This window comes from Trichomonascus vanleenenianus, assembly GCF_965637985.1.
Source record: "Trichomonascus vanleenenianus strain CLIB 3782 genome assembly, contig: TRVA0_007S, whole genome shotgun sequence".
NCBI classification, from domain to species: domain Eukaryota; kingdom Fungi; phylum Ascomycota; class Dipodascomycetes; order Dipodascales; family Trichomonascaceae; genus Blastobotrys; species Blastobotrys vanleenenianus.
In genome coordinates, this window is record NW_027481880.1 from 364,826 (window position 1) to 386,265 (window position 21,440).

At 51.3% G+C, this 21,440-nt stretch overlaps 12 protein-coding genes across 12 annotated transcripts; 10 read left to right on the forward strand and 2 right to left on the reverse strand.

Annotated features, from left to right (window-relative positions):
* Positions 1–364: 364 nt before the first annotated feature.
* MET8 (bifunctional precorrin-2 dehydrogenase/sirohydrochlorin ferrochelatase MET8) lies at positions 365–1,066 on the forward strand (the record flags this gene model as incomplete). The annotated part of the gene is made up of 1 exon (XM_076683329.1): positions 365–1,066. The coding sequence occupies one exon, from the start codon at positions 365–367 to the stop codon at positions 1,064–1,066; it is 702 nt and encodes a 233-aa protein (XP_076542573.1).
* A 348-nt stretch (positions 1,067–1,414) lies between these two features.
* On the forward strand, positions 1,415–2,059 carry TRVA0_007S03686 (uncharacterized protein; the record flags this gene model as incomplete). The annotated part of the gene is made up of 1 exon (XM_076683330.1): positions 1,415–2,059. The coding sequence occupies one exon, from the start codon at positions 1,415–1,417 to the stop codon at positions 2,057–2,059; it is 645 nt and encodes a 214-aa protein (XP_076542574.1).
* A 205-nt stretch (positions 2,060–2,264) lies between these two features.
* Positions 2,265–2,573, forward strand: BOL1 (Bol1p; the record flags this gene model as incomplete). Its single annotated transcript, XM_076683331.1, has 1 exon — positions 2,265–2,573. One exon carries the CDS (start codon positions 2,265–2,267, stop codon positions 2,571–2,573), a length of 309 nt encoding a protein of 102 aa, XP_076542575.1.
* A 241-nt stretch (positions 2,574–2,814) lies between these two features.
* REC8 (Rec8p) lies at positions 2,815–4,155 on the forward strand (the record flags this gene model as incomplete). Its single annotated transcript, XM_076683332.1, has 1 exon — positions 2,815–4,155. One exon carries the CDS (start codon positions 2,815–2,817, stop codon positions 4,153–4,155), a length of 1,341 nt encoding a protein of 446 aa, XP_076542576.1.
* Positions 4,156–4,257: 102 nt separating this feature from the next.
* On the reverse strand, positions 4,258–5,049 carry BCD1 (Bcd1p; the record flags this gene model as incomplete). The annotated part of the gene is made up of 1 exon (XM_076683333.1): positions 4,258–5,049. The coding sequence occupies one exon, from the start codon at positions 5,047–5,049 to the stop codon at positions 4,258–4,260; it is 792 nt and encodes a 263-aa protein (XP_076542577.1).
* Positions 5,050–5,306: 257 nt separating this feature from the next.
* VMA10 (H(+)-transporting V1 sector ATPase subunit G) lies at positions 5,307–5,892 on the forward strand (the record flags this gene model as incomplete). The annotated part of the gene is made up of 5 exons (XM_076683334.1): positions 5,307–5,309; positions 5,358–5,399; positions 5,459–5,501; positions 5,554–5,654; positions 5,728–5,892. 5 exons carry the CDS (start codon positions 5,307–5,309, stop codon positions 5,890–5,892), a joined length of 354 nt encoding a protein of 117 aa, XP_076542578.1.
* Positions 5,893–6,654: 762 nt separating this feature from the next.
* On the forward strand, positions 6,655–8,514 carry MSC7 (meiotic recombination directing protein; the record flags this gene model as incomplete). The annotated part of the gene is made up of 1 exon (XM_076683335.1): positions 6,655–8,514. One exon carries the CDS (start codon positions 6,655–6,657, stop codon positions 8,512–8,514), a length of 1,860 nt encoding a protein of 619 aa, XP_076542579.1.
* Positions 8,515–8,837: 323 nt separating this feature from the next.
* RRF1 (Rrf1p) lies at positions 8,838–9,587 on the reverse strand (the record flags this gene model as incomplete). Its single annotated transcript, XM_076683336.1, has 1 exon — positions 8,838–9,587. The coding sequence occupies one exon, from the start codon at positions 9,585–9,587 to the stop codon at positions 8,838–8,840; it is 750 nt and encodes a 249-aa protein (XP_076542580.1).
* A 656-nt stretch (positions 9,588–10,243) lies between these two features.
* Positions 10,244–12,490, forward strand: TRVA0_007S03840 (Zn(II)2Cys6 transcription factor domain-containing protein; the record flags this gene model as incomplete). The annotated part of the gene is made up of 1 exon (XM_076683337.1): positions 10,244–12,490. One exon carries the CDS (start codon positions 10,244–10,246, stop codon positions 12,488–12,490), a length of 2,247 nt encoding a protein of 748 aa, XP_076542581.1.
* Positions 12,491–13,312: 822 nt separating this feature from the next.
* Positions 13,313–15,100, forward strand: TRVA0_007S03862 (uncharacterized protein; the record flags this gene model as incomplete). The annotated part of the gene is made up of 1 exon (XM_076683338.1): positions 13,313–15,100. One exon carries the CDS (start codon positions 13,313–13,315, stop codon positions 15,098–15,100), a length of 1,788 nt encoding a protein of 595 aa, XP_076542582.1.
* Positions 15,101–15,868: 768 nt separating this feature from the next.
* TRVA0_007S03884 (Zn(II)2Cys6 transcription factor domain-containing protein) lies at positions 15,869–17,992 on the forward strand (the record flags this gene model as incomplete). Its single annotated transcript, XM_076683339.1, has 1 exon — positions 15,869–17,992. The coding sequence occupies one exon, from the start codon at positions 15,869–15,871 to the stop codon at positions 17,990–17,992; it is 2,124 nt and encodes a 707-aa protein (XP_076542583.1).
* Positions 17,993–18,612: 620 nt separating this feature from the next.
* Positions 18,613–20,658, forward strand: TRVA0_007S03906 (Zn(II)2Cys6 transcription factor domain-containing protein; the record flags this gene model as incomplete). The annotated part of the gene is made up of 1 exon (XM_076683340.1): positions 18,613–20,658. The coding sequence occupies one exon, from the start codon at positions 18,613–18,615 to the stop codon at positions 20,656–20,658; it is 2,046 nt and encodes a 681-aa protein (XP_076542584.1).
* Between the last annotated feature and the right edge of the window lie 782 nt (positions 20,659–21,440).

Sequence of the window (21,440 nt, forward strand, 5' to 3'; positions counted from 1 at the left end):
TTTTATTTTATATTTGCATATAATTAATGATGACGATTTGTTGATTGATTAGTTTCCTGGCTTTCTATCAAGTAGTACTTTGCGGTATTCTACTCCTCCCTGAGTCTTATTCGAGGGCCAGCCCTCGAGCTCCCGTGGTTGGGGGCTCTGCCCCCAAACCCCCGTCTTCCATCATATCAACCAGATCTCCGCGAAGCGGAGCCACAGGGGGGTTTGGGGGGACTGGTCCCCCATTGACACCGGGAAGAAAATGTGTCATGGCGAAAGTTTAGTTACAGCCGTACGATGCTGTTACGAGTCCTCACAACGGCTGTAACACCCCTATGCGTTATGTTCGCTCGGAACTGACTCAATACTCGGTACCATGTCGACAAAAAACTCGCTGATCGTGGCCTGGCAGCTGGAAAACAAACCAGTCCTGGTTATTGGCGGCGGAGAGGTAGCTAAGGGGCGCATAGAGGCGCTGGAAAGGGCTGGTGCCAAGGTGACAGTCGTTGCTCCAGAGATCGATGAAGATATCCGACCCAGCAGTAACGTGGAGCTCGTTAAGCGAGGATTCAGTTTGGATGACATCACTGAAGAATATGCAATGGTAATGAGTGCCGTAGACGACCGAGTAGTCTCAAGACAGGTTTATGAAAAGTGCCACGCGTTGCGGATACCCGTTAACGTCGCGGATATGCCTGAACAATGCGACTTCTACTTTGGGTCTATGATCAACCGGGGGCCCCTGCAGGTCATGGTGTCAACTAATGGCGGCGCTCCAAGGCTAGCGCGGAGAATTCGTACCATGATTGAGGATCGCGTAGATGAGCTGGGTGTCGAAGGAGCAATTGCCAATATGGCCAAGCTACGGCAGGCCCTGAGAGAGAAGACCGTTCCAAAAGAGGGCGATCAAGACGCAGGGTACGACCCTTCCACAATTCGAAAGCGGATGAAATGGATCTCTCAGATATGCGACGATTGGACGTTTAAGCAGATGGCCGAGCTAACCGATGAAGAGATTGGACGAGTTGTGGAGAAATATCCGGCTCCGAAGGTTGATTATGATGAAATTAAGAGCTAGATATGGTAAGTCTGCAGCATACTGGTCTATTTCATAAGTATTTGAATTTATAGCATGTTCCAATCACATCTGGTAGGTTCATCTCATTGGATATCGCATATTTTTCATGCAGAAACAAACTGCTTTATTATATGTCTTTTACTTAACGTAATCTATGATTGTTAACTGAGCAGCTCTGACAAGCTTATATAGGAGCAGGTTCACAAATATTATCATCCTGAATGAGCTTTCCTCCGCCCCAGGCAGAGTAAGCTGAAACGGTGATAGTGCGTGGTTATCGGAGGTTCCGACACCCACACTAATTTTCGCTTCAGCGATCAACAGGATAATAGACTGCTTCACCAGATCATGGCTATTGGTACCAGGGCAACAATTGCTCGAAACTTGCGCCGGAAACGAGCTAAGCAAGTCGAAAGAGCCAAAAAGCTTCTCAAGCAAGTTCTGAAGCTTAGAGAGAAACAGAAACGAAGGAAGGAAAAACAGCTTAAAGCGGACCCCATTGAAAAATTCCTGAATAGAAATGTCATTGAATGCGATAATCCATTCAATTTGGTCGTCCCCCTGCCGCCTTTCCCATATGAGCCTTTGACCTGGCAAGATAGAGACGTTCCTTATAACTATATAACCCCTGTGGCCCACACCAAGGTCGATCCAATTGATGCGCCCTCCAAAATCGCCTCAGGCGATGTGGTGAACATACAGTACCTACATCTTGATAGATCAACGTCCATGCCGTCCGCCGAGACTCAGCTGGCCCAGATCAGAGACGTGGACTGGGATAATCAATCCCTGGAGATCCAGCTTGCATTCGAATTTATGGGGTGCGATGCAGATGGCACATACGTCACGGAGGTCAATGGTGAACGCGTGCGGAAGCTTGACTACGGCTTTCGTACAGTTCCAATACCAGAAATCATTTCCCTTGAAAAGATAGGCGAGGCTTCCCTACAACAGCTCAATCATTTTATTCCCTATTTCGAAGAAAAAAGCTAATTAATTTACGAAGGCACGTTTCTGAATCAAGCCATCTCAAGCTGATTTCTTTTCTTGTGTGATCTGTCGATTCTGCACGGTGCTTGGTAACCTTCTGTGGAGATATGCAATGTCGTGGGGTGAAAAATAGAGTTTTGGTGATTGGTCTACTGAAAAACTCCGACCCTACGCCATGCTCCGGCAATTTGTACGACGGATGGCAACGATGAGCAACACGCCTATTGAGGACATCCTGCGAAGCAAGATCAGCGACGGGCTGAAGCCGACTCTTTTGGAGGTGTATAACGACTCCTACAAGCACCGGCACCATCAGGCCATGCGAGGCGCGACCAATACTGTGGAGAGCCATTTCCGCTTGGTCATCGTGTCTGATGCGTTTGAGGGCAAGAACCAGCCAGCCCGTCACCGCATGGTATACCATCTGTGCCAGGAGGAAATGTCGAAAGAAAACGGCGTCCACGCTCTTCAACTCGAGACGAAGACCCCAAAAGAGTGGGAGAAGAAGAGCTTGTAGATAAAAGCCCCAAGCCAGTAGGGGGGAGAAGAACTTGTAGACCTTATTTATCTTGTAAATATTCTAATCGTGAAAGCCTCGGGAATCTCTCTCGGGTAGTTCAAGCGGTGATATTCGCAAATCCAGCCATTCGGCATGCAAATGATAGGTCACTTTTGCCCTTCGATATAATCTGTCTATAAAAGGCATTGATTCCCTTTGGCTAGAGAAATAGCGTTTTCCTTAACCTATAGGAGGATCAATGTTCCAATTTGATCTCCATAAGAACAGTGGAGTTTCCACTGCTTGGCTACTGTCTACAATTGGATCCAAATGCACCGGAACCAATCGACGAGTCAAGAAGCGCGACATTCTCGGGCTGAGGGTCTCTGAGGTCTGCAGCTCTATTGCCAAAACAACGCCATACATGTTGCGCGTTTCTTCGAGCCTTATGTATGGTACTGTGCTGATTTACGACCGTCAGGTGGGCTACCTTCGAGACGAAATTTCTAACCTAAGATCAAGCATCGTGCGACAGAACTGGCTTCAAGTAACTGCCGAGAAGCCGTTTGATGCCAGGACGGATCTACAACTCGAGAATGACCCGCAATTCGACATTGAGCGACTGATGCCAAACTTACCCTTACTCGATGGGTCACCACCACCCGCTTCGTCATGGGGTCTCCGCAATACGTCAATTGACGACATTTCCGCCGAAATGCCAAATGAGACGTGGGAGGTAGGCTGGGATGCTTTCGTGGGAGTTGATGACTTTGAACCAATGGAGTTCGTCTTTGATGAGCAAGGCGATATCAGTCACAACATTGAGGCTATAAACACGGGTAAGGATGTTGTGCCTCGAGAGCTGAGTGCGTTGCCAGAAGTTACTGAGCCAGTTGAAGGCAACGCTCAACAAGAGGGACCGCCTCGGAAACGCCAAAAACTCGCACTTGTGGGCGATCTCGACAATCAGACAACCTTCAGCCACACTGAATACCGAGCGTTTTATGATAATTACCTGGAAAACATGGCCACGGCGCGTGCTCAGCCCCGGAGTCAGAGACGAGAAAACATACCGGTTCAAGATTACACTTGTTTGTTACTTGGAGAGCCCTTCATCTACGCCTTCCCGCACTATGGCGTCGCCAGATTACCAGTTGCCGAAAACGTTGTCCATGATGCTCCGGTCGTTCCTAGTACGCCAGCTTCAGTTGAAATTGGGCGTCAAAGAGCTGGAAGCATTGAACATCTTTCTGGAAGCTCTAGAGCTTCGTTCCGCTTCTCGTTTGATATACCGAGGCCTTCGTCTTCGCCTTTGGCTCCACGGCGGACCAACTGGGATGACATCGTTCCAATGGATTTCTATAATAGTGAAACAGAGGAAGGGCCTGATTTCGATGACGATCCTGGGGTAGTCAACAAGGAGCTTGCAGTTTCAATGCTCAATTCGATTATTGAGCCTACGCTATTCAGTGACCTCTCTCGCAACAGCAACAAGTCGGAAAAGGTTAGCCTGTTCTATCAACTCCTTTGCCAGGCGGATAAGAACCAAGTCATGCCAGACCAGCTGCCCAATGGCGATATTATGATACTGTTAGTGTGAACCATCACAGAGGTTTAATATTGTGTGAAATCTGTGCCATTTTTCCTAGTCTAAATATTTAGTTATATAACACATGCCTAATGTACAATTTTTGATGCATATCTATTCGTTCTTGTCGTCAATTGATAGCTCTTCTGGTCCGCTGTCATTTGAATTGTCGCTATCGTCATCGTTATCGTCACTTTCATCGTCATCACTACTGGAATCACTGTCACTGGATGAATCTTCACTGCTTTCGCTCTCACTCGAAGATCCAGCAACACCGGCAATCGAATGCTTTGGCGGCAATCCCTCAGCAGCAGCTACGATGTATATAGTAGGGAACTCTAATACTGTCTTGCCGACCAGCTGGTCTCCCAGCAGCTTATCTGTATCCAATGGAATAAGCTGTCGATTATTTGCCGATGATTCCACCTTGTGAAGGAACACTTGATATACCGGCACTTCCTCCTGGCCTTTCTTCTTGAAAACGTCCGCTACTAATTCCTGCAGCGATAGGTTATCCGGCACCTGCGGCCGTATTATTGTTTCCGACGTCCATTGATCCTCCTTCGAGTAAATAGTCCACTCAACTGTCCAGTAAAACGTCTTCTTTTTGTTATTCCATGCCGATTTGTTGATGTTGGATCTATGCATGCCGTGGGGCAGCGATTTGATATAGACTCCGTTCCGAGTAGCAGGCTTCTTCTCGTACCGAGCCTTCTTGGCGCTCCCTGAGGCCTCCGAACCGGCCCTTTTGCCGAGATGTAGTTTACGGCCCAAATTTTGCAGAAACGAATAATCGCGGTTGAGATGTTCTGGGGTTTCGACGAGATCAGCTTTTTTTACATATCTGGTCGGATCAACAGTACCGCTGCATCCAGTGTCAACTTTGTGCTGCTGCGAGCATTTCATCGAGCACGTCTTTTTCTTGCATGCTGGGCATGTGTACTTTGGTTTCTGAATATGACATGATGAGCACAAATTATCCAGAGGCTCCATCTTATCTGCCATTCATGAGTCTGATCTTATCGATCTTACAGTTTGGAAATTTCATTGCCCAGCATGCGCGAGCAAGCGGCCCTCCGTTCACTTACGTCCCATCACCATTGACACACACCCCCGGAAGCCATCCTTGCCCCTTTATTAACGACACCTGAGATATATCCACGATGGTAAGGCAACTGGTGTTGTCACGGGAGTAAGCTAATTTTGTTTTTTAGTCTTCTGCGCAAAATTCTTCTGGAATTCAGACCCTTTTGGAGGTGTGTAATTGATTGGTTAAATGTTAAACACGACGGAAGCTAACGAGGTATCAATCCAGGCTGAGCGAAAAGCCCATGAAATCGTCCAGAATGCTCGACAATGTAAGCGATACGCTACTTTCTACTATTGTTACCGGGTGACTAACGATTTAAGACCGAGCCCAGAGACTGAAGGCTGCTAAGACTGATGCCGCGGCTGAGATCGAGGAATACAAGAAACAGAAGGAGGCCGAGTTCAGAGCTAGCGAGTCCAAGGTAAGTTTTTATTGCTTTGAATGATTCATGAGTGTGCTGTTTTGGGGGAATTGTATTGCTAACACTTGTGAAGCACACTGGTACTGCCGACCAGGCTGAGAAGGAAGCCGAGTCTGCTGTCAAGTCGCAGCTTGAGGAGATCAAGACCAAGTCTCAGGCGGCCAAGGACGATGTGGTTAAGAAGCTCATTGAGGCTGTTACTAGTCCAAACCCGACCCTTCACGTTAACGTTAAATAATTTGCATACACATAACGTTATACAAGATGCTTAGATCCAATTTGTTGTAGTTTTGGTTATACTATGTTCCTGGTAGAATGACGTATTACTAATTGCGCGATAAAATACACGGTATTACTGTAGTTAGCTAGCACTTATAATATTCTATTGATATCTCATAGCTTTCTGGAAGCACCGTTATTATATTGCCATTTACTTAGTTGCCGGTAGTACTTGTACTCAACTTTAGTAGGTCTATTGATATCTGACAATGAAAGTAGTACATACCTATTGCCTATAGCATTCTATTGATGTTTCACAATTAAAGTATAGAAGCTCATTGAATTCCATCCCCGTAGTATTCTATTGATATATCTAATGCTCGGCACGTAAGACTGCCGGTAGAATTCACTACTAATGATTTTACTCACTCATAGTATTCATTGATAATGACATGCAACTGTCAATAGAAAGCCACATAGTATCGGTGGACGCAAGTGGTGCCGTTTAAAGCTGCCACGCCGCACTTTATGCGGCTTGTAGATCAACCTTTACCCCCACCCGTCACACTATAGCACGCGATTCCCAAACAATTTAAACCAATCAATTGCAAAGAAGGAAGAACGTCATAACTCATGACATATGATAAATCAGGCAATTAAGAAAGGGATGAGACTCGACCATTGCGGACGGGTGGTGTGAGAGGGGGGGGGGGAATAGTTAGGTCCCAACCATCAGAAGACGGATAAATCAACCCCGTCCCATACCGAGTTTTACTGTCCAATGTTCAACAGTAGCTTCACCAAGCAGCCATTTTTCAACGGGGCCAACTTGGCGATGGTGAAAATGGTTGTTCTGGAGGACAAGATCCAGTTCGACAGGGTCTCGACGGCCGTGGCGGTTCTCATTGTGACCTCCGTCGTGCTGCTCTACCGGTATTTTTCGAGATCAGCCAAGCTCGAGCAGGCCGTACCGTTCACGATGCAAGTCCCGGAGCAGGCGCTACCACATTGGAAGGGCAAGCGCATCTCTCCGGTGTCGGTTTTCAACCCCGAGGACCCGGCGAACATCCAGTGCTACTGTCCCGCGACCGGCCAGTCACTGGGCTCTGTTCCGGCAGCCACGCCGGAGGACATTGATAACGCCATCAGCGCGTGCCGAGAGGCCCAATTGGCTTGGAAGGAGACTTCGTTCAGCCAGCGGAGGAAGGTGCTGAACACAATTGCCAAGTTCGTCTACGACCACCAGGACGATATCGCGCGAATTGCGTGCCGGGACACGGGCAAGACTATGCTTGATGCCTCTTTGGGCGAAATCATGGTTACCCTGGAGAAGATAGAGTGGATTGTGCAGCACGGTGAGCGATGCCTGGCTCCGTCGAAGCGTCCGGGCCCGACGAGCATACTCATGTTCTACAAGGGCGCTAAGGTGGTTTACGAGCCGTTGGGCGTTGTGTCTGCTATGGTCTCGTGGAACTACCCTCTGCACAACCTCATGGGCCCTGTGGTAGCTGCTCTGTTCACTGGTAGCGGCATCGTAGTCAAATGCTCGGAGAGCGTTGTATGGTCCTCGCAGTTCTTTATGGAGATTGCCAAGCAGGCGCTCAAAGTAAACGGGTTTGACGACCGGATAGTGCAATTGGTGTCCTGCTGGCCCCAGGACGCCGACTTCCTGACTTCCCACACCGGTCTCGACCACATTACGTTCATTGGCTCACGACCGGTTGCCCACAAGGTTGCAACTGCAGCCGCCAAGTCACTGACCCCCGTAGTGGCTGAGCTCGGCGGCAAGGACCCGCTCATCGTGCTCGACGACACCAAGGACCTGCCTGGAGTCGCCTCTGTCATCATGCGGGGCACTTTCCAGTCATCCGGCCAGAACTGCATTGGCATTGAGCGCGTCATTGCATGCCCCAAGGCGTACCCTCGGCTTGTCGAGATCCTGTCCAAGTCGGTCTCGGAGCTGCGGCTGGGCTCGTCGATCGACCAGCAGGACGACATTGACATGGGCGCAACCATCAGTGATGCGCGGTTCGACGTTCTCGAGGCCCAGATCGCTCAGGCAGTCGCCCAGGGCGCTACGCTCGTGCACGGTGGCTCTCGGTACTCGCACCCCAAGTATCCCCAGGGCCACTACTTCCAGCCCACGCTGCTCGTAGACGTCACTCCCGAGATGGACATTGCCCAGAACGAGGTGTTCGGCCCGATCATGCTGCTGTTTAGAGCCGCTGACGCTGAGGAGGCCACCGCAATTGCCAACGCTACCGAGTTTGGGCTCGGTGCATCGGTGTACGGGTCGGACTACAAGGCGCTCAATGCCGTGGCGGCTAAGCTGCGCTGCGGCATGGTCGCCATCAACGATTTCGCCACTTTTGCTCTGTGCCAGCTACCCTTTGGCGGTGTCGACGGCTCGGGCTACGGTAAGTTCTCGGGTAAAGAGGGTCTACGCGGCATCTGCCTCGAAAAAAGCATCTGCTTCGACCGCTTTCCCTTAATCACCACCAAGATCCCCCGCCCGCTCGACTACCCCATCCCGGACGTCAAGAAGGCCTGGGAGATCGTCAAAGCCATCAACGAGGTCGGCTACGCCCACGGCCCATGGCGCAGAATACGCGCTCTCGGAAGAATGCTCTCCAATATGTAGACTTTGTTTCTTTTACATGTATATATTTCCCTCCCCAAGGCACAGTAGTGGATTTGAGGGCCAGCCCTCGAGCTCCCGTAGTTGGGGGCTCTGCCCCCAAACCCCCGTTAACCATTCGTCCCGCCAGACTCCCCTTCCCCCTTTGGGGGACCAGTCCCCCCAATTACCAAGAGAGATGTAGTAACGGTGTTACAAAACCTCCCAACATCGTAACAAAAAGTTTGTTACGTTCTCAACAGCGTAACAAATTTGTAACGGTCTACAGAGTCAGGTAATTGAGGGCTGGCTGTAGCTCCTTGAGTGTGGGAAAGATATAATACAAATTACAGAGACTGTTCACTCTTCTTGAAGGCGTCGAGAAGCTCGTCGGAGTACTTCTTGAAGACCTTTTCGACCTTCTGGTTGAACGTCTTGAACTCGTCGTCGGTGATGGCCTTGCCGAAATGGGACTTCTTAAGGTGCTTCATGAGGTCCTCACGGATGAAGGTCAGAGAGTGCCTTGACGGAGAGTTTCTAAAGTGTTCGTACTCATGCTTGATCTGTCGGGAGAGCTCCTTCTTGGCGTCGGCAGTTCGCGTCGGCATGGTCACGGTGATGACCTGCTCATTGCGCATGTCGAGCTGCGGAGTGACACCAAGATCTGCGAGCACAGCGGTTTGGATGTACTTAACGTGCTTGGGGTCGAACACGGTAAGTACGATAGTCTTGTTGTTGTTCTTGATCTGGATGTTGGCCAGTGATTTGAGCTCCTGGGCGGACTCATCCGAGGACAATTGCACTCGAAGAGCGCCGATCTTGGCCAGGTTCGCCTTGCCCTGCTTAGCCTCATTGGCCCGGATGAGGAACTGCTTGAGTGTGTCCTTGAAGCGGTCGTCGAGCTGCTTCACTTCGGTGGTGAACTGCTTTGAATCTTTAAGGTTCGGGTCCACAGCACCATTCTCTTCAGCGGCAGAGCCCTTCTTGTTGCCCTTTTTGGCAGTCTTCTTGCCCAGAGCAACGGCAGAGGCCGAGAAGAGCCGGGAAGTGACCATGGCGGGGCCTACGGCCTGTCTTCTAACAGTGAATCTAAGCATATTTGGGGTTTTCCCTGGTACAATCGGAGTGAAGAATTACTAGTCGGAATGGGTCCACGATGAAACTACAGAAGATCTAAACGGGTTCTATGTACTGTCAACGGATCTACGAGTGATAGTACCTGTCAACGGATCTACGAGCGATAGTACCTGTCAACAGATCTACGAGTGATAATACGCTTGTCTTTTCTGGCTGCCTTCGCGGGCGCAGACGTCCTCTAAGGCCTTCATCGCATGACAGCCACCAATTATTGAAAACGGGCGATTTACTGGCCATCGCTCACTTCTTTTTAATTTTCCACTGGACTCTACGCAACTATCAACTACGCAACTACTCCATTTACGCCACTACTTCACTAGTCTACCCAACAAATAACCATAGTGCACTGGGTTAGTGAGGACAAATCGTGGTGAGAGTCAACCTCCCAATTGCAGAAGGCTTAAACACAATTGACAGAGAGAGCTTCAATCCCCATCCATTGGAGCCAGTAGTTTAGCTGTTCCCAAGCAGTGTTGAATCGAGAATCCTCCAGAGCGTGAACCGTTTGAGAAGAACCAGTGGTAGTTCCGTTTTTTTCATTTTTCGAGTTATTGGGTGGCCGACTCCGACCGCGTTTGTTTTATTCCGGAGAAGACGCGTTTAATAAATTGACCTGATGGCCGACTTCGCAGAGACGTGGCGCAAGCGAAAGGCGTGCAACCGGTGCCGCAAGCTCAAGACGAAGTGCTTCTTCGCGAGCCCCGAGGACGATAAGTGCCAGCGGTGCATCAAGAGTGACTCGGTATGCGAGACGAACCTACCCCGAAACGAAGCGGGACTACTCCCCGTGATGCCGACGCCGCGCCAGTCCTCGGTGCAGAGCTACGACTACGCCGGGTTCCCACATATCGAGACGAACCAGATCGTGGTCGCCGACAGCGCGACAGCGTGGCTAGAGGAGATCAAGGCGCGCCCTACGGCGAACCAGACGGAGAAGGAGAACAAGATCATCCAGCTCCAGGATCTCATTGAGCGGGCCAACGAGGAGCTTTATGGGCTACAGGGAATGCTTTATGCCCGAAATGTGTACCCTCCAGAGCGTGGCTACGAAGTAGCCCAGATGCCCCCGCCATCCATGGACTACATGCAGATCGATTCGCCGTATGATATGGCGGTGGTTGGGTCTCACGGGCTCCAGCTGCCTCAGGTCATCCAGGATGCGTTTGTTGACGCAGATTGGTCGGTTAACTGGGTCAAAGTAGCCATTGAGGGCGGGTTAGTGACGGAGCAGACTGCGCAATCGCTTTATTCGACGTTTCTCAGCACTTACACTCCAGCGCTTTTCTTCCAGATGGAGCATTTGTCGAGCCTAACCAGCTTCGCCGAAAACCACTCTCTGCTGGCTCTTAGTTACATCACTGCGGCACACTGCGCGTCCCCAAATCGCGACTTTGAGACTTCGGCGCTTCTCGTGCGGCTTGTAGACCGCGCTATCGCTGAGTACTGCTCTTCAGCCGACTCAGACGACACGCCAACAAGCCCTGGCGAGGCCAATTTCGGGCTCGACGCTATCCGTGCCATCATCGTGGGCACCCAGTTCTTCTACCCACGGTCGCGTGATAAAGACGTGCAAAATCTTCACCTCGCCGTGATGCTGACCAATTATCTCGATCTTGCATCCGTCGACGAAGTCAAAGCACTCGTAGACCGCAAGAATACGCCGCCGGACGAGTTCCGGTACTGCCAGGAGCGCATTCAGACCTATTTCGCCGTATACATCGCCGCCTCGTGGCAGGCCATCACGCGGTGCAAAGTTCGGCTCTACAAGAGCCTCCCGCCCGTGACGCATACTCTGCACCTGCTGGATCGGTACAACGAGAGCGAGTTTGACCAGATTCTGTACGACCTGACGCACCTGCTATCGACTGCGTTCACCATGATGACCGACCTGGGAAGCGGTATAGACGAGGCATTGCCCCACCGCAAGATGCGTAAGAAGCTGGGGCGCCTCGTAGACGAATACAACAGCCTGGCCAGCGAGTGCGGCCTCAGTCCGAGCCACCGGGCGCGGTCAGACGACAAGGAGCGGCTGGCCAACACGAACTACCACATGGTGCAGCTCATCGAGGTTGTCCACCAGCATATGCTTGCCAGCATGAGCGAGATGCTGCTGTTCAACGTTGCGTACAGTCTCCATAAGCTCAATGAGACCGACGCCGACTTCGCCAACGTGCTCGACGACGATACGCTGCGCAACGACTTTGAAACCCTCAGCCGCGACATTACGACCCATATTGACAAGGTGCTGGCCAGCTTTGGGCGGATATGCTCGGGCAACGTGGTGATTACAAAGTACAGCTACATGCTGCCGCTGGCGTCTGTTGAGACGCTCATTCGCCTACGACTGACCCACTGGAGTCTCGGGCAGGACTTTGACCTCGATCTCGACTCCATATACAGCCAGTTCAAGGAGACGTGGTCATCGGCGAGCCAACGAACGTTCCAGCTCGAGCACGACCGCATATCGCGCATCGACAAGCTGATGCGGCTCAGAATGCAAGGCCTGCCGCCCTCTCCTTCAGCCAACGGCGGCGGCAACAATGGCGTAGAATCCAAAGCGACGCGCCGCCGCTCGAGAGCCCCTTCAGCCCACACGCTGCTTCACAAAATTCTCCGAGGCATCGTTGTCGACACGGAGATCATGAACGCCAATCAGCGCTGGCTCTACAGCGATCACGACCGCCTGCCCTCAATGAGTCGCAAGCAGCTCATTAATAAGTCCCCTATCAAGCAGATCGACATTATGAGCGTCCTGTCAAGCGACGGCGGGTTTGACATTCAAAACGACGAGGCCAACCTCGGACAAATCACTCAGGACATTGAATCGCTGCTCAAGAACCTCTTTACCCGCTCGGGTGTCTAGCTTTTGTAAGATACGCCATGTTTTTTAATGAATTAATTTTATTTGACCGCTACGCGGAGCCACGGGAGCTGGCCAATACACCCCACTGCCCCCCGGTTACCTACCTTGGGGGACCAGTCCCCCAAACCCCCTGTAGCTCCGCTTCGCGGAGGGCTGGTGGAAATCGGCTATAACAAATTTGTTACGCTGTCGCAAATAACTTGTAACAAAGTTTTGTTACGCTGTTGGGAGGTTTTGTAACGCTGTGACAGATTCTCACGGGAGACGCCACTACAGTACTAGGTAGTAATTGGGGGGACTAGCCCCCCTAAGTACCCCCTGGGGCTGCGCTACGCGGAGATCTGGTTGATACGACGACTGTCAGACGGGGGTTTGGGGGCAGAGCCCCCAACCACGGGAACTCGAGGGCTGGCCCTCGAATGCATTACAGGCGGGGTGAGAGCCTCATGCGGCGGGGTGCGGCGTAACGCCAAAAGAGACATCACTTCAACATGAGACGAGAAGCCGCGTAGGACATGCTAAATAAGTGTAACAATAATTGTGGGGTGAGGTATTGGGCTGGTTGGGACGGTGGTAAAGCCGTTCCGTGAGGGTTTCTACCTCCAAGTAGGATATATCCTCTCACGGTTGAATACCATGGTTGAAAATGGAGACACTTTTGCCGCTCACTGGAGAAGGCGGCGGGCGTGCGACCGGTGCCGGCGGTATAAGGTGAGGTGCGAGTATGATAAACCGAGCGATGAGACGTGTCGACGGTGCTTTAAAGGCAACTTCAAGTGCGTCGTCTCTGCGCATGCACCCAAGGTCTACAAAAAGCGGGCCATGAAGGTCAACGCCCAGTACGTCGTGCTGGAGCGCCGCGCGGCAAATACGAACTACGAGAAGCTGCTAAAGCTCGAGCAGCTGGAGAAGGTCATCGCGGAGGCGCAGGACGAAGCGTCAGAACTGCGGACTGAGCTGCAGAACGGGTCCATATTTGAGGCCCGAGACGCGCCTGGCGAGACGTCCAAAGTGCCCAGCATACTGTATGAGCACCCCGAATGCATAAAAGCGTTTCTCGAGACGGGGCTCATGAACTTCACACAGATGCAATCGTTTTACCGCATGTTTATTGAGAAAATGGCTCCGTATGTGCCGTTCTACATTGATCTCGATAAGCCAATTGAGATCGTTGCCAAGGACCGCCCGATCTTTGCGCTGAGCATGGTGATTACTAGCAGCGCCATAACTCAGCCGGCGACGGCAGATGTCATGACGGAGTTTCTCGAGAAGCTCATTTCCGAGCAGATGCTGCTGGTGCAGCCGAATGCCGTGGATGTTATCAAGGGATTAATACTGTACCACATGTATCTCCAGCCCAAGCCGGAACAGCGAATGCCTATTTACTTGCTTACGGCTGTCTCTTTGGCCACCGCCGTGGATCTCGGGTCGAAGGAGGACATAAGCGTGCTAATCATGCTCCCGCCAGATAATTCAGCGACATTCGGGCCGCGAGAGCGGATCCAGACGTACCTGTCGCTGTACCAGTGTGTCATTGCCATGGCTATACATACGTCTCGACCGTACCTGCTTAAACTGCTGCCCAACTCGCCGCATAACTGCGAGCCGCTGCTGAAAAAAGGCATGTTCCCGGAAAAGTTTGCGCTGCTCCAAATCCAACTGCTGCTTACTGGTGACCAGTTCCATCCCATATGGCCTGCCGTAAGCGATGACAATCTGAAAGCCGACGCCATTGCAGCGTCTCTGGCGGAACAGCGAAGAAAATTAGACGATCTCAGAGAGGCTGCTGAGTTCTTTGTCGGCGAGGACAAGTCGCTGACGCAACATTTGTTGATGTTCAGGTCTTCGCACGAGATGATTTCACTGGCCATCATTGAGAACGCCATGAACCAGTTGGTGTATGGCGAGAAAACGCCGGTCAATAGTGCCACCGTGACCGGATTTATCAGTGAGATGCTGCGCCTGTGCCATGGTCTTATTGACGGGTTTGTTGCTCTCGAGGACCACATTATCCCCAAGTTCATGTACTACCGCCCGCTGTTTGCCATTACAAGCATGATCCGAATCCGGCTACTGCTGTGGTCTCAGGGTCTTGAGCTGCACAATACAGACGTAGATGAGCAGTTTGCGCGAGTCAAGCAGGCGTGGGAGAGAGCTACGACCGATAGCATAACGGGAAAGCGAATGCACGACCAGCTTATGAAGGTCGAGAGATGGATGCAACTCCGCATGCAGCCAGGAGCCCTCAAAGTCAACGACGACGATTCTGCGCCGAGCAATGCGCTACTTCAGAAAATTATCAGGGATATCATTCTGGACATTGAAACAGACAAGCGCGCTCAGACGCAAAAGTCTCAGGGATTCCTGGGTTCACAGAATCGGCACCTCTTTTCGGCCTCCAACAATTCTCTGCTACTTCCAGGCGGTCACGTATCTCCCACTACGGCAGGTGCTCGGACACCTAGCGTGGTACAGCGGACCGACATCCGAGATATTCTGCAGGTCCCGGAGCCGGATGGCTTTGACCAGCTTCAAAACGGGTCTGACCTGGTCGAGGGTCTTTTGAAGGATCTTTTTTCGGAGGTGGTTCCAGATTACAGTTATCATTAACCTACCTGTTGTTACTTGTATCATATTGCACGAATCATGATGAAAGGAATTGGTTATTTGCACCATTTCTCCTTGAACATTACTAACAATCATTCGACTCAGCTTAGCATTCGAAAATTTAGGCTCCTCAATACTATCGGTTCGTGAAGAGCTCAAGTTTAACTTTTGAAAATTTAGATAGAGTTAGTGTTGAAACGAATCGTAGTTTTTTCATCTAAAGTATGCTAGTTTAAAAGGCCGGTTTGTTACAGTTGTTACAGTTTGTAACAGTTTTGTCCCACCTTTGTAACAGATTAGTATCTTGTTACAGTTTGTAACAAGAATCGCCTTAGTTTCGGCTGGGAGTTAGTTACGCTTTGCAAGGGGAATTTGTTACGTGGACACAATAATTCTCCCGACTCACAACTCCCAACTACAAGGTACAGGAAGCTCGAGGGGCTGGCCTCGAATAAACTCCATTACTACAGTACTTAGTGTAACTCGGGGGACCGAGCCAACATATTGTGAAGCAGCAGGGGTCGGTAAAAGCTTCACTAGCTCAATTAAATCCAATCCGTTAGCTTCATTTAGCTTCATTTAATACGGTAGCTTCGTTGGATGGAATAAGTTGGAGTTCACCTGTCATCGCCCACGTCATCCCAACGGTCTCCCGGTCACATCGATCAATATTATAAGTGGCGTAAAGCCGCACAACTCAAAGGTCGATCACATAAGCAATATACCAACGATTAATCAAGCTGCGGCTGTGAATGTCCGTTATTTCCCCTGATGGCGACACTAAAGCTGGACTTGGGGACCGGCAAGCGTAAGAGCTGCCAAAGATGTCGACGGATCAAAGTCAAATGTGTGTTTGAATCTCCAGATGCGCCGTGCCTGCGGTGCCAGAAAGCCAAAGTCGACTGCCGAGACGTCGTCAAGGGAATGTTCTCGAACAAGAAAGACAGTCCTGTGTGGAGTGCGCATGGAACAGATACTGCCAATGCCGCCGGCGGGAGCTTCGGAGAAATTACGGCGCTATCGTCTCCAAAGTTCGACAAGCAGAAGCGGCTCAAAGAGCTGGCGTCAATCATTGAAAGCGCCCACATGGAATACAGTTTCCTGAAAGGAGAAGCTTACCAGGTGGCTGCGAGAGTTGCTCCAGGCACGCGTCACATGAGCTCACCTTATCTATCTCCGGACAGCGTTCAAAGCGTCCCCACTAATAGCGCCGGACCGAGTAGCGCTTTCCCCGAGACCAACAGCACCAACTCAACGGAAAGCGCTAACTGGCGGACGGGGGTCATGCCCTGGCTGGACGTCCAGAGCCGGGGTGGGTTCCCTATGGAGGCGTTGAAGTCCGATAACAATGTCCAGGCGGCAATCGATCTGGGGCTGCTGACGAAAGAAGAGGCTGACACGTTTCACTGTGACTTCATTAACCACCTGTCCATATTCATGACCTTCCCGGTGAATCGGAACTACACGGGCGACTCGTGGATGATAGACGAGCCGCTCTATGCTCTGTCGACAGTCGTGGCGGCGGCTACTGTCTCCAAACACGCCAATGTGTTCAGGCTTTCCCAGCTGCTCGAAAGAACGTGTCTCGAAAAGCTTTATATCGAAGGGAACATGACATACGACGTGCTCAAGGCTTTTTTTGTGCAGTTTGTGTTTGTGCAGTTCGTTCCGCCCAAAAAGATCATGCTCTACGCACTCAACGCGGCATGCTTGTGCCTGGCGCTCCAAAAGACCGCGGACCAGCATATTAAAGTGATGCGGAAACAGAACCGCCAGGATCCCGAGTTCGAGTCGTCGCACTGGCACCTGCGCATTATCATGCACTACTACGCGTGCCTGTGTGCGCTGACGCTGAATGTCAGCCACTTCGACCTCATGGGGCTGGTCCCCGGCATCGTGCCTATCATTGACACGATGACGGAGTGTGGAGATGACCTCGACAAGATTGCCGTGTGCCAGATCCGCCTTTCCCTTATCACGCGAGAGGTCATGAGCAAGCTCCAGTCCTATACAACGGGGAAGATCCTGCCGCCCGAGGAAATACGAAGGACCCTGGTGGATACCAAGGCGCGGCTCGAGGACGAGCTCACCAAGACAAAACAATTTGCTCCATTTGAGCTAAAGGAAGGCAATGGGTTGAAGCCGATAGACACCACCATGCAGCAGCTGTGGATGTTCATGAACGAGCACGCCATGAATCAGATCATGCTGTACGGGCTGGACAAGGACAGCGAGGCCCGCGATATCCTCATGTCGTGCGCGCAGAACATCATCCAGTCGGCGTGGAATCTCGTGGACATATTCCTCGATATGTGCAACCGGGGGTGGAGGTTCCCGAAGTATATGTTCTTCCGGCCCATTCAGGCAGTCTGCGGCCTCATACGAGTGAATATGGTGGTTATGGCCGCTGGTGAGCGAGTCGAAACCAATGCCTCGGCAGCGTTTGAGCAGATCAAGCGTGCGTGGCAGAAAGTGCGCCAGCATAGCTATTCAGCTGAGCTCGCCTATCCCATGTACGTGCAGGTTGAAAAATGGCTGAACCTCAAGTCTAGGCTCAACAATGGGCTGTGCGACACCTATGGTCAGCAGCAGCAAGACCGACAGCAGGGACAACCTCCTACCACTGCACTTATCACGCGAATCCTTAAGGACGTCCTTCTCAATGTCGAGTCTCCACGGTCTGAAACAGTACCCCCAAAGCTAGAGGATATGGGACTACCGGATACTGCTGGAGACGACCTTGGCAATCCGGGCATCCCTTTGGGTAACGTTGATGCTGGTTTTTATTACCCTCTGCCGGTCAGAGACCTCGACGTGCCCAGTGACAGCAGTCCGTCTTCTGAGGGCGATGTTGAGTTACTTATCAAGGAGCTCTTCTCTGAGATCGTGCGCTAACTTCCTCTTCTTCGGGACCCTTTTCCCGCGGTTATGTGCGGGCTATTTATTTATTTTCTTTCTCTCCTTTTACTACAGAATTATTCAAATCATTGTATATAGAGTACTACTAATAATAATATCGAACACCAATGTTTAGTTGATCCTAGACCCATAATACATAATAATCTTTGATTAAAGTCTTGCCTTAGGAAGAAGAAGGACTAATCGTAACACGCCACATTAGAACGCCTGACCTATTCGATCCAAAAAATAGAAAACTGTAATGCGTTTTCCTACCATAATTAAAGTGGCGCAAGTATAATGTGCGGCTTTTGCGGCGCGAGCCTCACCTGAAGTGGCGCAGGTGATCCCTTTGTCACACCTTGCGCGCGCACGCGCAATGGACAACGTGAAAAAACCCAACCTCCTTCATTTGGTCGTCGGATAACCGACCATCTCGAGATAATCGCAGGGCTTCGTGTCGGCACGGTACACACGTGAGAAGAGACGCGCGTTGAACGTTAAGAGACGACAAACATCTATTCTTTGGAAAAAGCCCTTTTGATCCAGGACTTGTTTTGGTTCCGAATATTGTGGGGGCCGGAGTAAATCCACGAGAAAAAAAAATTTAGAAAAATATGGACGGCAGCCTACAAGTTAACGACGCGAGTCACCAATATGGGGTCCATCCTGACCTAAACGTACCGGTACCGCTCGCCATTGGTCAGAGCGGTCCAATTACCTCAGAGGACGCCATTGGCCCCGAGATGTCGGCGTTGGGCGGACCAGCGACTGGCGGGAGTGGTCCGGGAGGACCCCCGCTCGAGACCTCCGCCGCCTCTGCGTTCCAGGATCGATTCAGGACGAAGAGAAGCTGCATGCGATGCCGGAAGCTGAAAGTTCGGTGTGACTATGCCAGTCCCCAGAGCTCAAAGTGCATTCGGTGCGAGAGGGCTAAACAGCCAGAGTGTGTCATTGTGACGCCGTATCCGAGGGGAGGAGGCGGCCGGAAACCGAACCAGAACCGACGCAAGAGATCTTCTGAAGATCTGGCTGCTACTTTTGGGTACGATAAGTCGGGACAGCCTCAGCAGCTGTCGGGAGAGTTTGGTGTTTCTCAATTGCCTCCCGAGCAGCTGGATTGGATATACAACACGGGCCAGCTCGACTCGGACGCTAAAAAGCTCACCAAGATCTCGCAGTTGCAGAAAACCCTCCAGGATACAGCGAAAAGGCTCGAGAAACTGACCGGCAGGCCCAATGGAGGGGCGATTGTTCATTCAGAAGGGCAGTTGACGCGCCATAACTGTGTCATAACTGCGATTGAGCAGCAATTAATGACGGCCAATGAGGCTCAGTATTTTTACTCGCAGTTCCTGGAGTCAATGGCGAGCTTTGTTCCGTTCGAGGTCGACCTCAAGGCTTCTCTGGACAGCATATCAGTGTCGGAGCCGGTTCTCGCACTCTGCATGATTACCGCGGCGCGAATGTACTTTAATCGCGACTCGTCCGCAGGTTTGCTCGGGTTTGCTGAACAACTCATCGCCCGAAGAATGTTTGACTCGACACCGTGCAATGGCGAACTCGTCAAGTCTCTCATTGTGCTGCATACGTTTGGGTACCCCGTGCCACCTAAGTCGCCGTCATTCTACCTTTTCACGGCAGTGAGCATAGCCAATGACACCGTGGTGCTCTCACCGAACCTGTTTGACAACCTTGAGCTGTATGCGGCCGTATACGAAGCGACGCTGGCGAACGGGCTGGGCATATACCGTCACCAGACGGCGCTCTCAGTACCGGCGGCTAAACAGATTGAGTCCTCGTTGCGCATGAACCCGACCGAGTCGAATGAAATTACTACCAACGGCGTTAGCCTGCTTCAGCTTGCCTATGAGTCGATATCGCAGCTGCTGGCAGTAGATATTGCGACGGTCCAGCTCGAAGAGGAGCTGACAAAGTGGAAGGTCAAGCTGTGCGACGTGCGAGCGGCGATGGAGCTTACGACGGAATCAAACAAGACGAAAAAGGGACACAAGCAGATGATCCGCCAAAGCCACACCCTGGCGCTTATGACGATAGCTGAGATTGCTCTGTGCCGGCTGTTTGAGCGTAAGGCGTCACCGCCTAGTATCGGAGAAATTGAGCCTCTCGGCCGTGAAATCGTTTCGCAGGCGGAGCAACTGATAGCATCATTTAGGGACAATTCGACGGGCGTAATGTGCAGAGAGCTGGCCATGAGACCTGTGCAGGCGCTAGTTGCCCTGGCCCGGCTGCGGCTATTGTACTGGCTGTGTGGCGTTACGGTTGACTTTGACCTCGAAGACATGGCCAAGCAAGTCAAGTCGATCTGGGACACTACAGTTTGCAAGACCTACTTCGGCCAGGCTATGGACGAGAGCCTGCTTCAGTTAGAGCGTATTCTGCTACTACGCAAGGTCAGTGACGGCGATGCAAAGATGATGCGCTCTGTTGCTTCGCTGCTTAGTGAGTCTCGCATCAGCGTGCTGAGCCAGTTAATTCTGTTTGGCGCCATAACGAATCGCCCCGAGCTAGACAGTGCCGATATCCCCAAGACGTTGATTCTCGATGATTCGACGACGGTTGATCCGGCGATCAAAAACGAGCAGGACGATGACACTCGGCAAACGACGCGGTCCCTTCGCTGGCTGTTCCTGCAAGCCTAGACATATGTTTATTTATTGACTAACATTACCGGTAATATACTAATTGCTGTATTTTATTATCAGACAGTATACTAGCAGCAAAGTGCCTTCGAGGGCCAGCCCTCGAGCTCCCGTAGCTGGGGGCTCTGCCCCCAAACCCCCGTAGTTTGGATCAGCCTTAAACTCTGCGTAGGGGGGTGTTTAGGAGAACTGATCCCCCATGAGTTACTAACGAAGCGCATTCGAGGGCCGACGCTAGATCCCAAGCATAACGCACCATTCAAAGATCAATTGATATGACCGCCGCACCCTCTGGACATATTCACGCTTGTAACTATATCAACTTGTGATTACATATCCTGATGAGGAGGAAAAAGATGAGATATGCTACAGGTACGAGTATCGGTACAGGTGTAATGCTGTAGCTTTATATCAAATTCCGGGCATTGAGCACATTAAAAAATGCAAAATGATAGTCTTGATTAAAGCACGTTGTCTAGTAGGCCTAATCATTAATATGAAATTCATTCATTAAAGGTAGATGGGTTATATCAGATAAGACGTGCCCCCCTGAGCTTCCATTTCATCGAGATGCTGTATCGCTTGACTGAATGGTCCTACGCGGAAAGCGGGGGTCTGGGGGCTGGCCCCCAGCTACGGGAGCTCGAGGGCTGGCCCTCGAAAACACTCCACAGGGATATATACTGAAAGCTATTTGACGTAGTCCACTTGTCGAATCGCGATCTGCGATGGCTTATATACGGCATATGTTGGGGTCGGGGGTCCGTTAGCCGCATGAATTG